The sequence below is a fragment of the Maylandia zebra genome, linkage group LG12, assembly GCF_041146795.1.
Source record: "Maylandia zebra isolate NMK-2024a linkage group LG12, Mzebra_GT3a, whole genome shotgun sequence".
Lineage (NCBI taxonomy): Eukaryota > Metazoa > Chordata > Actinopteri > Cichliformes > Cichlidae > Maylandia > Maylandia zebra.
This window is the reverse complement of record NC_135178.1, coordinates 36,570,118-36,583,947: the sequence shown is the minus strand read 5'-3', so window position 1 is coordinate 36,583,947 and position 13,830 is coordinate 36,570,118. Positions and strand designations below refer to the sequence as shown.

Below are 13,830 nucleotides of genomic sequence, written 5' to 3'. Positions count from 1 at the left end.
CTGCTTGTTTTCACTGTGCCTGTGACGTGTTTAGAACATAAACGCACATCTGAGCTGTTAAAATCCAGGAGCTGATAGGTCAACTCGATTATTTATCAGCTCCATCCAGCCATTTAATTCATCACTGACGTAAATAGGTAACGCATGCATATTTAATTAGCCTGCTTCCCCAAAGAAAAGGACACAAAAGGAGTTATCAGAGCAAACTATCAACTCATCAGTCTCTGACTCACACTGACAAAAGACAAACGCAGGAGTAAATCATGTGTGTCTGTGCACTGACCCAGCAGAGAATATTAACTGATAAAATCATCAGAGCCCTTGATCTATGATGTTTTTAAGTTCTGTTCCCTGAAATATAGACTTGATGATTATTTAATCCTGTCAGAGGGGACAGCATACGGGACCGGTTCCCAATTAAGTGGGTTCAAACTTCAACTGTGCATATAATTGAAATGAGTTTGTGTATCTCACATGCTCTGAAGCTCTGTTGTGATCTGAGCCAATAAACAAGTCAAATGTAAGTCATTTCTCTTTGTAGTCTCTGAAGTTTGTGGCGGGCTACGTCTGCATTTCATAGCACAAAAAACTGTCTGAGAACATGAATGTGTCAGCTCAGTCGTATTTCTGCATATCTTATAGAAATCCCTCTTTTGAGTCATTACCTTCACCTTTCCTCTTCTCCAGCTTCACTACATCCACAGCGCTCCAGGCGGCTCCAGCTCCACCAACCCTCCTGTCGTCAGTACTGTTTATGGGTACATAGGGACACCCCCTGCCCAGCGCCAGCTCTCCAGCCTGGTGTGGCGTCTTGGGCCTACCCACTTCCTGGAGGAGTTCCTACCTGCCGCCAGCGTCGCTGCCATTTATGAGCTTGGACCCAACTACGTGGGCAGCTTTCAGGCCGTCTACCTCCCCTGTGAGTGGACCACCAGACCTCGACGTACAGTCTGCAGACCTGCTTTTAACCAGGCTCCAAATCCTTGCTCTACTTTAATGCTTTTCTTTAGTTTTGTTCTGTCATTTAACCACCTTGCATCACTTCTTTTCTCCCAGCGTTCATCCATACATGGCTCCTCTTTTTTTTAAAATTTTTACTCACTTTTTACCTTCTCCATTTTTCCCTTCCTGCAGGTAAGGACTCCAAGGCGGAGGTAGCGCCGGCCTCTCCGGTGGTGCTGGTGCCAGAGGAGAAGGTGTCTTTCAGTCTGTATGCGCTCTCTGTGTTGACTCTCACTGTGGCCAAAATCAGGAAAAGCTACAACAAACTGGACAGCAAAGCCATCGCCAAACAGGTCAGACGCACGACTTCGCAAAGAATTAAAAGTCACTGCTTTAATGTTGTTGTCACCGCAGGTTTGTCTGCTAAATGGAAATCTTACTGTCAGATATTCTGTCAAAGTTTCATTGAAGAATCTATTATTTCCGTTACAGTAACCTTTAAACCGTAACTCTAAATTCAGTTTTCTATTGAAGTGTGCAGCACACTGGCTGAGATGACATCATCCTGGCTGACGTAACCGACTGAAAAAAGAAACCTGTCTTCTCCCTCTGCTACTGTGCCATGTGGTGACGTGTTTACCCTTAGCACAAGTGTAACGTTTGCAGAGAGGAAAGACTTTGAAGTTAATAAATAATTAAATACAAGCAGAAAAACTCCAAATTGAGGTCCAAAGTGTAAACACACTGTTTTCACACATGGATTTGAGACTATTTCAGGATTGTTAGATTGGGGCATTTTCCACAGACGTCCTTTTCGCAGCAGGGAATCACCTGCTTTGCATGACTTCGTGTTACATGAAGTACTCCATTACATCGGACACATGCACCCTGTCTAGGAAACTTCTAGGAAAGTATAGGGCTGCTGTGCATATCTGGAAATGGCTATGGATGTGCATTCACACACTTAATGGTTTGCAAAGGTCAATTTCATTTTTCAACAGAAAACTCAAGTCCATTGCATTTAAATGATGCATTTAAAGGAAGTAGCACACACAGTCCCACCACGAGTGTGTGTTGGAGCTCCAGATGAGCTCTGTGTTATCTCTTTCTCCACACTTGTCAAGTCATTTCCCAGCCTGCCCGTCTCTCCTGCTCCGTCTCCCGCAGCGACTCACAGGAAGTGAAGTGCAGAGAATTACAGAGGCAGCAATTCTGCAGCAGAGACCTGTCACAGAGTAGGAAGACACTCACTCACTGTGCAGAGGGGAACGAAAATAAGTTGTTGTCCTCTCATGCAGCATTATAATAATAATAATAATAATAATAATGGATACTTTATTGATCCCCATGGGGAAATTACTTATCACTTATCACTTCCCTCTTAGCAAACTAAGCCTAGTGTTTGGGTCTTTCACACCCTCTCACTTGGCTAAACATGGGTGTCATGTTGAGAGAAATAAAACTCCATAAATACACAATTATTCTAAATGCCAATGTTGCATAATGCTGTTTTTACCTTCCCCGAATTAACTGAAAGAATCCAATATTTCATTTCAGCTCAGTAAAGCTTTTGATCAGATCTTGGTGCAAGACTGCAGCGTCTAACAGTAAAACATTCTTACTCATAGACAAACATCCACAGCAACAAACGTTTGACTAACAAATGAGGAAATGGTGCAAAGTTGTGTGAAAGCGGCTCTGACGAAGTAGAGAGTTTAAAAGTAACCGTCGAGTTGCCGTCTGGAGACATACTTGAGGTGTGTGTGTGTGTTTTTAATTTCTGTCATTTCTTTTCCATCTTCTTCAGCTCGCTGTGTCCTCTCATGAAAATGCCACTCCAGTAAAACTGATTCACAATGCCGCCGGTCACCTTAATGGTCCCGCACGCACCATCGGAGCTGCTGTGATTGGATATTTAGGTAAACCAAATCTGCGCGACTCAGAATACCAAACGTTGTTCTCTAGTGGATGAAAACTCACTTGTTCTCTTTCTCCCTCCGTCAGGTGTTCGTGCATTCGTGCCCAAACCTGTGGCCACCAACCTGCAGTATGTGGGAGGGGCAGCGGCCATTTTGGGTCTGGTTGCCATGGCGTCAGATGTGGAGGGACTGTATGCGGCTGTCAAGGCTTTAGTGTGTGTTGTAAAAAGCAACCCGCTGGCCAGTAAGGAGATGGAGCGCATCAAAGGTTACCAGGTAAGTTATTAAAACTTAAATTAAAAGTTTTAGTTACATTTCCAGGATAATTACTGAGTTTTTCTAAAAATTGCCATCCAAACATTCGTAAATTGGGACGCAAGGCATTCGCTTCTCTCACATTTAAACACTGTAGTGTTTAAATGAATAGTGCGATTTGCACAGCATTTATTCACACACGTGGTGTGTGAATAAATGCTCTCCGTTGTACTTTAATGGTGTTGCTTCTACTTTTCTAAATTTGTTTACAAAATGCTCATTTGTCCGAGTGATGGGAGAAGGAAGCGGGAGATCGACAGACGATTGCTGCGGCAGCTGCAGTGATGCGGACGCTGTACCGATCCGTCGTGGCGAAGAGGGAGCTGTGTAACAGCGAAGCTCTCTATTTAACAGTTGATCCATGTCCCTACCCTCACCTATGGTTACGAGATGTGGGTAGTGACCGAAAGAACAAGATCGGGGAAATGAGCTTCCTCTGAAGGGTGGCTGGCCTCTCGCTTAGAGATAGGGTGAGGAGCTCAGCCATCCGGGAGGGGCTCAGAGTAGAGCCGCTGCTCCTCCACATCGAAAGGAGCCAGTTAAGGTGGTTCGCTGGGTGAGGTGTTTTAGGCATGTCCCACTGGCAGGAGCCCCAGGGCAGACCCAGGACACGCTGGAGAGATTATATCTCTTGACTGGCCTGGGAACGCCTTGGTGCTCCCCCGGATAAGCTGGAGGAGGTGGCTGGGGAGAGGGAGGTCTGGGCTTTTCTGCTTAGGCTGCTGCCCCCACAACCCGGCCCCAGATAAGCGGAAGATGGATGGATGCTCATTTGTCTCCAGTTACATATTTTTTGAATGTGTTTCTGTGTCAGACTAAGCACAGACTACTGTTAGTGACAGTGTGATTAATGTGAATATGACCCAGCAATGAGTTCACAGACTGAAAGCCAAGTTTAAGTCTGTACACAAAGCTTGTGTCCCGTTACTTCAACATTTGTAAATGTGTATTTGTTTTGTCTTCCTCCTTAGTTGCTGGCTATGCTCCTAAAGAAGAAGCGCTCGCTGCTAAACAGCCACATCCTCCACCTCACCTTCTCTCTAGTGGGAACAGTTGACAGCGGCCACGAAACCTCCATCATCCCCAACTCCACGGCCTTCCAGGACCTACTGTGTGACTTTGAGGTGAGTGTTTACAGGGCCCGTTGACCCATAATGCTTGTGAGCCAACTGAAATAAGGACATTAGTGTGCAGCTGTCAAAGAAAGCTTGCCTATTTAGCATTGATAAAAGTCTTGTTCCACTTAAACCCGTCTCGGCTAATAAAACGGAGAGTTTGCAGGTATATTTTTGCATTTGTTAGAACAGGAAAGGGAAAAAAAGTGTTTTTTTGATGTTGAAGTGTTAAGGAACTGAGCTACTCTGTGCCAGAAGTTTGTGCTGCCAGAAATGAGTTGTGCGGCAGGGTCTGAGTCTGCTCCGTCTGCTCCTCAGGTTTGGCTGCACGCTCCCTACGAGCTCCATCTGTCTCTGTTCGAGCACTTCATTGAACTGCTGACAGAATCCAGGCAAGTGTCAGAAGGAAGTTTCCCTGAACAAGAAACAGATCACATGAAGAATAAAATGACTTTTATTTTTTTGTAACTGCTGATTGGCACAATTATTTTCATTTTAACGTGAAAGCGTCTCACTGTGTGTTTTGCTGACTGTGTCGAATAGTGAGGCGGCTAAAAATGCTAAACTCCTGAGAGAGTTTCAGCTCATCCCACGACTGCTGCTCACCCTGAGAGACACCACGCTGTCCCAGCCCACTGTCGCCGCCATCAGCAACGTGCTCAGTCTGCTGCTGCAAGGCTTCCCCAACCCGTACGACCTGCTGCGGTAAGAACGCGCTCGTGTAGCCGCTACGTGAACGTCGGTGATGATGATCCATGCCAGTGCAGCATAAGACCGTTTGCTGTCTCCACAGGTTCGGCCAGTTCATCTCCTCCACTCTTCCCACATTTGCCGTGTGTGAGAAGTTTGTTGTCATGGAAATCAATAATGAGGAGAAGATAGACGGAGGTATGAGTGATATTAGTGTTGATCTGACTTCTTGCACCTCTATCCTAAATAACGTGTGGCCAAAAGTATATGGTCAGTGCTTGACTGTTTTTCTATCCTTAATAAATATGAAACATTTGGTGCATCTGCAGGAAATGATGATGACTTTGGTGGCCTCCTATCAGCAAACCTCATTCTGCTGAGAAATCGACTGCTGGACAGCCTTCTTAAACTGCTTTTCACCACGAAAGAGAAGTGCACAGTTAATGCCCAGTAAGACACCGCTCTCCTCCAGACGTTGTATAGATTAAAAAAATAGCAGTTAGAGCCATGCCACGTTGAACTAGAGAAGTAAAGTTATGCTTGTAGCTTAATGACCATCCACAGACTGCAGGGGTACAGACACACATATCTGCTAATAATAATTCCTAACTAACATACTCTGATTTCACTCTGGAGCACAGAGCTCTGGGATCGTCTGTTGGTAGAATTAACTTCTCTTTAAGCCACATTATTTTAATAAATAGGCAGCAACACAAACATGGTCGCAAACTCCAGTTTAGTGATTCTGGTTAGCGTATTTAACGCCTAACAGGCAGATACAGCTGCCTGTGTCAGCATTTACCATCTATCATAGCTGCCATAATTCTAACGTTATAACTTTAAACCTTAATAGTCTTAAAAAGATGTTTTATTTAAAAATAATAATAAATGAAATCACCCCATGCAGTTGTTGTGAAGATCGAAATTAGCTACAGAGATTAAATCTGTTTGTGCAGTAGGCTGTTAGCATGCTTACTTATTTGTGTAAAGTTGGGTACATAAATGGTCAAAAAAAGATCTGCTGCTCATTCATCACTTCCTGCCTCAAAGCGCAGAGACTGCAACAGTGAAAACACTTTTATATGGTCTGAGCTTGGAGGCACCCCAAGTGGGCAGTTGAGGAACTGCAGTTTGCAAACTAAGCCAACTAGCATTTTTAATTTTTCTAGCCTTGGGTGTTGTTATTTGCTCCTTCTGTCATATCTGCTCATCCTGAAAGCTTCAAGTTAAAATGCAAACTCTCAGGCTGTCTATTTATTTTGAAAACTATGAATAATCAATCATAAAAGCGCCACACAACATTATTCTTGTTCTTTGATCTTTTAAAGACTTTTATCATTAAAAAGCTATTTAGCTCCAGTTATTACTGGAATATGGCTCAACTTGACTCAAATAATGGCAATATGCCCAGCGGCTGACAGAGATGGAGATTATAATGACACTGGTTGATATAATGAGCAAGCAGAAGCAGAAATATTGACAAAGTATTTAAAATGTTGTGAAAAGAACTGATATTAAAGTAAAAGTAAACCTGCAAAACTTTTTCTCCCTGCAGGGCGTGTGAGGAGCTGGTGCGAACGCTGGGCTTTGATTGGCTCCTGATGTTCATGGAAGAACATCTCCACTCCACCACAGTGACGGCAGCTCTGTGGATCCTGGTGGTGCTGCTGTCCAATCAGTCGATCCTCAACCGCTTCAAAGAGGGCCTGTGCGGAGGAGGCTGGCTGGACCACACCGACTCCGTCCTGACCAATAAGATCGGCACAGTGCTGGGTGAGTGCAGCAGCGTGGGTTCGCTGTCATTGCAGCACAAAATTGGAGCTGAGAGGCTGGATTTGGTTAACATTAGGCACTCGCCTTTGAGGGATGTGTGCGTGTATTAGCTCCAGACGTTCAAACCTGTAAGCACCCGCTCTTAGAACAGTCACAAGTAAGAAATCGTGATTTCCAAGGTAAATACTGTATGTTGTAACATGGCTCAGCAGACGCCTCTCCTCATTCTGGCAACGCTTTCCGTCGGAGTTGGCCTTCGTTCAGCAAACAGAGAGCTGCACAGTTTGTGCGCCGAACAGCCAAGGGTTGGTTCTCTCATTTTCACCCTCCCGCTCTCCCCTGCTGCTGCATCATGCCATAGTTCCTTTTGAACTTAGTGGTTTTCAACCTTCTCATTGCTCAGGCGTAAAAACCATTCTGATTCTTCAAAACTGGATTTACCAGCCTGGAATAATTTCAGATGTTGATGTTTGCTTTAATATTTCCATAAAACTTCTGTCTAGAGCAGGGAGATATGGCCAAAAATATTTATCACGATATAGATTTGAAAATTTGCGATAACGATATAACTGACGATATAATTGATGCGAGACAAAATGCAACTCCACAACTTTGCTAGCGCAAAAAAACCCCATCCATGTATTTTCACTTAAACAAGCAGCTGTTTTATGTGCATTAAACCTATATAAACATATCCTGAGCATAACCACGTATAATATCCACTGAAGTTAAAACGAGGTGCTTTGCAACATTAAACTGCAGTGTGCCAAATAAAAAAGTCAAATATGTATTTTCAGACCATAAGGTGCATGGGATTATAAGGCACATTAAGTGAAACAAAGCTGTCAGATAAATTAAACTTTATTAAACTCATTCTTCTTGCTTCCTCCACTTCTGTACCATTGATTCATTAATGCTGTATTCTATCACAGCTGCTCTATTCCCATGTTGTTGCAGTATATTAATGACTAACCTCGTATTGTGGATGGATTGTCTCAGTTGTTCTTCTGACTGAAGTTTGGTCCGTTTACAGCATCCTGCCATGCGACTGTATTTGTCTCTAACCATCAGGAACCTTCACCTTAACTTTTATCGAGTGGAAAAGTGTTAGTGTTCGTCCTCCAGCTTCACTGTTTATGTTATGCTAACATAGCTGAGTCGCTAGCGATCACGTAGCACATCATTATATACCAGCTAGCCCAACTTCAGTAACCCTACAAACGTCACTGCTGTTTAGTTTCCTGTCTTCATTTATGTTGGAAGTGATAGCAGAGCTGTACGTTTGAATTTTTTCAGAAATCTCTCAGTCAGAACATGCTATATCATGCTGAGGTAACTAGCGAGCTAACTTCCGCTAACCTCCTGCTAACTTCTAACTCCGTTAAATGTAATAAATTCTGTTTTCATGGATGCCTGGAAGTTAAACTTCATAGTTACACCTGGTAAAGCAGCAATGCTGATCGTTTTATTAAAGATGAAAGAATTTAGACAGATTTTTACTCTCAGTGATGCTGCAGTGTTCGTTTGACTTTGGGACCTGAACGATCTGACGGACAAACACCAAACCAGTTCCACATCACTGAAGTGGCACCATTTTCACAAACCTATTCTGGTTCATCCGTTTCACTCAACGATCCGCCTTCTCCATTCTCATTCTCCGTTGCCGCCATGCTTTTTCGGCCATGTGCGTATGAAAACAAAGGCACTGCGCATGCACGTTTTACCCATATTCTATCGCGATATGGGAATGGTATAATATGGCCCAGCCCTACTTCGGTCTTTTATTTGTATTTATTACACCATAACACTCCTGCAAACATCCAGGTTGAGAACCATTGCTTTAGCGCTGGAAACTCCCCATTAGAGACTTGCTCTAACAGAATGAGCGCTATCAGGTAGAAGTCCTTAGTTTTATTCAGATTTGGAGTTTTTCTTTTAGTGTAACAAATCTGTTTGGCTTTGATTGATTGTGTTAGTTTAGTCCTGGATTTTTACTGCAGCCATCTCCTTCATAGCTTTGCTTCATTAAACCCAAAAGTGGGCACTACACCTGCATGTAGAGCTGCCTACAGGTGCAGTAGTCATAGGGTGCCACCCTTTTACCTTTGTGCTTTATTTTTAACATTCACTCTCTCAACTTTCTTTTTAGGATTCAACGTGGGTCGCAGTGCCGGCGGGCGCTCCACATTGCGGGAGATCAACCGGGACGCTTGCCATTTCCCAGGATTCCCTGTTCTGCAGACACTGCTGCCCAAACACACCAACGTACCCGAACTCTACTTCCTGCTCATGGCTCTCTTCCTGCAGCAGCCTGTCATCGAGCTCCCAGACAGCCTGCAGGTACATGTTAGTATACCCAACCTTCTTTAATAATAATAACTAAACACGTTTGTTAGCCTCAGGGCTTAAAGTGGACCTATGCTGCTCATTTCCAGCTCCAGATTTGTATTCTTGGACTTTTTAGAGTCCCTGCACCTTCAAGTCAGAGTACAGTGTCAGTGAATTGAGGATTCTTGGAGTCGCTGCTCAGGACTTCATTGAATTCATTGAAGAAGCACTTCAAAGTCTGAGGCCGTGTTTCTCAGACAGAAAAAGGTGGTGGAGGGTTAGATTGAGATTATGTCTCTGGGCCTTTGGAAGGCCTCGTTGTCCCCCAGAAGAGCTTGAGGTGGGCAGGGAGAGGGAAGTCTGAGCATCTCTGCTTAGACGGTTGCCCCTTTAACCCGAACTCGGATAACCATCACAGGCTGGATAGACCGACTCTTTAGGGAACTTTGCACGATTCACAGTTCAGAATTATCCTTATTTATCTCATACTTGGCCATGGAGTACTCCCTCAGGTCATCCACTCTGCAGTTATGCATTTTATATCTTACCAGTGGGACCCAGCCAACAGTGAGAGGACCAGTGCTTTGAATCAGCCGGCCCTCTGTTGCCCCACCGACCTCCTGTTCAAACAGAAGGTTTACAGAGCTAAGACAGCAGAAGCAACACAGGGATTACCACGCTGAATGAGGAAGAGCATAATGGGTTCACTTTTAAACCTGAATTTGACCTGTCAAACCAGCTAATGAATAAATACAAAAGTGGACTCGTTTAATTAGATTTACATGTATCTGTGTGACCCAAACCCAGTGTCTGTGTTTGTTCTCTCAGTTTGATCTGGACTCTATCTGGACCTTCATCTTTGGCGTGCCGGCATCCAGTGGGACGGTGGTGGCCTCCATCCATAGCGTTTGTACTGAGGCTGCTTTCCTGCTGCTGGCCATGCTGCGCAGCATGCTTAACCTGGTGAGAACCTCTAAACCTTCAGACGCGTTGGTTTCTTGATTTTTTTTTATTTTTTTGGTCATTTCCTGCTTCCTCTACAGTAGCACATGCTCTAAATAAGTGTTTTACCAATGTAGTTTCCTAAACACGAACATTAATCTGCAGCCAGTTTCACAAAGCTTGTTTTTTGTGTAAAGACAGTGGAAGATTGCACAGCGATTTCTACTTGACTACAAAAAGCTTTTGGGATAATTGTTGAACCTTTTTAAGCCATTATTTGCTCATTAAATTCAAGGCCCTTTTCATAGAAGTGCATGTTTTAACAGTTCCTAACAGCAAGCTTGAAAAGCACTCACATGTGATTATGATCAGTCTGGATTCTGTGAAGGTTTTTCTTCTAATCTCCCGTCACCTTTAGCGCGCTCATCCCCTGCATGAGAAGCTTCACTAGACCGCCCGTGGGCTTAGTGTCAATAACTGCTCTGAAAAGACTTTTTATTTATTTTTTGCATCAGTCTGAGATTTGAACTGTTAAACTGCTGAGACTTTAATGGAAATTCTTCTCCAGGTTTCATTGCGTTGCATCTTTTGTCTCTTTCCAGCCTTGGCAGTCAGAGGAGGAAGGTTCCTGGCTCAGGGAGTACCCAGTAACACTCATGCAGTTCTTTAGATACCTTTACCACAACGTGTCCGACCTTGCACCAATGTGGCACAGCCCAGAGTTCCTCTGTGCCCTGGCAGCCGCTGTCTTTCCCTTCAACATCAGACCGTACTCTGAGATGGTAAATCTGTCCTTTATTTTTTCACTTAAGCAACTCGAAATAGAAATTAAATTCTGCACAAGGGAAGAACTTGCAGTGAAAATAATCTTGACCTAAAATTGCTCCAATATCTAACTAGTAGCGTTTCATCTTCCTCTCCACAAAAATGTAGAGTTTAATTTGCTGTGATCACACGTTCTGATTTGTAGTCCCATCAACACACAACAGGTACGCTGTAAATATCCCTTCAGGCTCAGTAAAACTGTAACTTATTGCCCTTCTGAGCCATGGGCCCTCTTATCTTGCTCTCCAGTTTGTTTCCTCACAATAAAAGGTGTTTGGGGACAGCTGCAGTGTGCTAGCCTTTGAATTAAGATGTATGGCTAAGATTTCCACAAGTCAGAGCAGCAAGAACTTGGAGGAAACAATGATCTGTTCATGAAAGATGATCTTGATAAAGATCACATTCTTTGTAGGTCAGTGATTTGGACGATGAAGCGAGTTCTCCCACCGAAGAGTTCAAGGCCTTCACTGGGGACTCTGGCATGAACCGCAGCCAGTCTGAATACTGCAACGTGGGCTCCAAGACGTCCCTGACCAACCACCCGGCCAAAAAATATGTCTTTGACTTCATGAGGGTTCTGATCATGGACAACCTCTGCATGACCCCAGCCAGCAAGCAGACACCCATCATTGATATGCTGCTGGAGGTAAGAACACAGACATGAACCCACATTCCAGATGCATGGATAGGAAACACTCTAACATGGCTGTTGCTTACTTTTCCCTTTATGTTGGTTTTTTCAGGCTTCCCCGGAGCGCTCCACCAGGACTCAGCAGAAGGAGTTTCAGTCCAACATCCTGGACAGCGTCATGGAGCATCTACTGGCTGCTGATGTCCTTCTAGGTCAGCAGACTAAAGTTTTGGTTCCTTCTCTCACCTCCAAACTAGAGGCAGGGGTGTAATGTATCATCACTATCACTGATGGCATTTTCTCACCTATTTCCCTGGAGTCTACAGTTAGTTCGGACACCCTGCTCATTAGGTCCATTCTTATTGCTTAAATCCTGCTCTTGTACATAAGCATGCTGCAGGACAGCTTAACTCTTTCTTTGGCTTTGAACAAAACTGTGATGGAGGCATCATGAGTCAGCAAATCACAATGTGAAGGCCGGAGATCTGCAAGCACCTTCAGGAGTTTCTGTTGTGCTTAGAGTATCGTCCTGCATCTATCTGAGGAAGAAAAGAAAATCTGTGCGCTTCAAAAAATGTGAGACAGCAAAAATCATCTCACTTACCTTTCTTTGTTTCCTTAGTAGAACACAAAATAATCAATAAAACCCATATTCCTGTCACACTGTTCTGCTAAATCTCAAAGGTAATATCTGTTTGCAGAGGCGTGAGATGCTTAGTTTTGTTCAATCATGTAATGCATTTTTAAAAAGCTGCTGTTTTTACACTCGAACAGTTTCTACTGTAATGAGGGGGAAACGCTTGCAGCGTGAGGCCTCCTTACTCCTGGAAATACAGACCAGCGCGACGCCCGCTCATGTCCTGTGTATTCACCAGGCATGCACTTCCTCTATTCTCGTATGGGACCAATCAGAAGTCACACAGACTTTGAGCTGCGTAGCTGGCAGGTGTAACCAGGTTTTCACTTGCACCTCCATCAGGCAGTGTCAGTGAGCTCATAGTTAATAAAAACTAAGGGTGAAAAAATGTTAACTGAAATAATAAAAACCAGAGAGCCTTCTTAAACTCTTTTTCCTATTTTGGTGGTATTCACCATCATAATCTGGAAACCCTCTAACAGATGTGTGACTGACTCTCTCTCCAGGCGAAGATGCCTCGTTGCCCCTCAGCAGCGGGGGCAGTTATCAGATTTTGGTCAACAACGTCTTCTACTTCACCCAGCGGGTGGTGGACAAGCTGTGGCAGGGCATGTTCAACAAGGACTCCAAGCTGGTGGTGGACTTCATCGTGCAGCTCATTGGACAGGTACAAGCAAAATGACCTCAGGCTGTTTTTGGTCAGCTGATGGTCCAAAATGTAGATTCACCCAAATAAATCCAGTGTTTTCAGATGTTATACAAACGGAAAGTCTCTGTCTGTCTAAGGCAGCGTACGTCCTCCCTTTATGTACTCACATTGTGTAGCTGGAGGCACTAGTATTTTGTCTGGTTTGTACACACATTTAATAGTCATTAGATTCACAAACACAGCATAATGTAAATCCTGTATTGTTGGGAGCAGCCTGCATTGTCAGACTGACATTTTCCTGAAGAGGCCGGAGGCAGAGAGACGGCGTCTGTGACGCCTGAACTGGAATAAGAAGGAAAACAGTCCTTTAGTCGTCTTGCAGTTAATGCAACCAGTGCAAAGTGATGCTGGAGCAAATCAGATAGACGGGGTCCTGCAGGCCTCATTTTTGTATGAGATGGGCACAGAATGAGATTTGGCTGCTGAGGTGTGTTTCTTATATTTGCTGCTTATTAGATTCAGTTTCTTTGTTTTGTTATTCTAAATAAGGGTTGCAGTGGTACCCCATGCGTATGCTTACATGGAAATGCTTTTAGCAACGTAGTAAAATGAGTCGTGCATGGACTTTGTCTTCCCTTTTTTGCGGTGGTTTGTGTACACATTGCTGTGCAGCTGAGAAGATAAGCAGATTATTTTCAGTAATTCATTTTTCGAGCCATAATGCAGTCCCTGAATCCTGGAAATATCCCTCAGTGGATTCGATGGCCATCCATTTCATCCTGAGGCGCACAGTTTGGAACTGGAATATATTTGTTATTGATTTCGTCAGGCATTTTGAAATGTACCCACTTTCTACTCAGTTTTCTCTGGAGTAACTCCAGCTGGAGTTGCTCCTTAACAAAGTGGTCGATTAAAAGGAAAAGATGTGTGATGGGTGGCACGGTGTGGTACTTCCTGCAGGTGTGTGAGTGAACACCAGGTGCTCCAGTTTATTCCAACAGTCCCAAATGTATTTGTCTGTAAGACTAGAAAAGAGGTTTTCTATGTAAATAATATTCATTTTC

The 13,830-nt window shown here is 43.9% G+C and overlaps 1 protein-coding gene across 6 annotated transcripts in view; it reads left to right on the top strand.

Moving 5' to 3' along the window:
- wdfy3 (WD repeat and FYVE domain containing 3) overlaps nucleotides 1-13,830 on the top strand; it is a 120,646-nt gene that overhangs the window by 78,048 nt on the left and 28,768 nt on the right. For 5 of the 6 annotated variants that reach the window (XM_004555668.5, XM_012920344.5, XM_004555669.5 and 2 more), the window contains 16 exons: nucleotides 688-919; nucleotides 1,135-1,295; nucleotides 2,750-2,861; nucleotides 2,947-3,137; nucleotides 4,148-4,300; nucleotides 4,610-4,683; nucleotides 4,835-4,996; nucleotides 5,085-5,179; nucleotides 5,311-5,431; nucleotides 6,537-6,754; nucleotides 8,904-9,100; nucleotides 9,911-10,045; nucleotides 10,627-10,806; nucleotides 11,262-11,495; nucleotides 11,593-11,692; nucleotides 12,624-12,784. In XM_004555668.5, the coding sequence (XP_004555725.3) occupies nucleotides 688-919; nucleotides 1,135-1,295; nucleotides 2,750-2,861; nucleotides 2,947-3,137; nucleotides 4,148-4,300; nucleotides 4,610-4,683; nucleotides 4,835-4,996; nucleotides 5,085-5,179; nucleotides 5,311-5,431; nucleotides 6,537-6,754; nucleotides 8,904-9,100; nucleotides 9,911-10,045; nucleotides 10,627-10,806; nucleotides 11,262-11,495; nucleotides 11,593-11,692; nucleotides 12,624-12,784 (2,526 nt within the window). The remainder of the gene's footprint in view (nucleotides 1-687; nucleotides 920-1,134; nucleotides 1,296-2,749; nucleotides 2,862-2,946; nucleotides 3,138-4,147; nucleotides 4,301-4,609; nucleotides 4,684-4,834; nucleotides 4,997-5,084; nucleotides 5,180-5,310; nucleotides 5,432-6,536; nucleotides 6,755-8,903; nucleotides 9,101-9,910; nucleotides 10,046-10,626; nucleotides 10,807-11,261; nucleotides 11,496-11,592; nucleotides 11,693-12,623; nucleotides 12,785-13,830) is intronic. The other variant, XM_004555667.5, reaches the window with a different exon arrangement.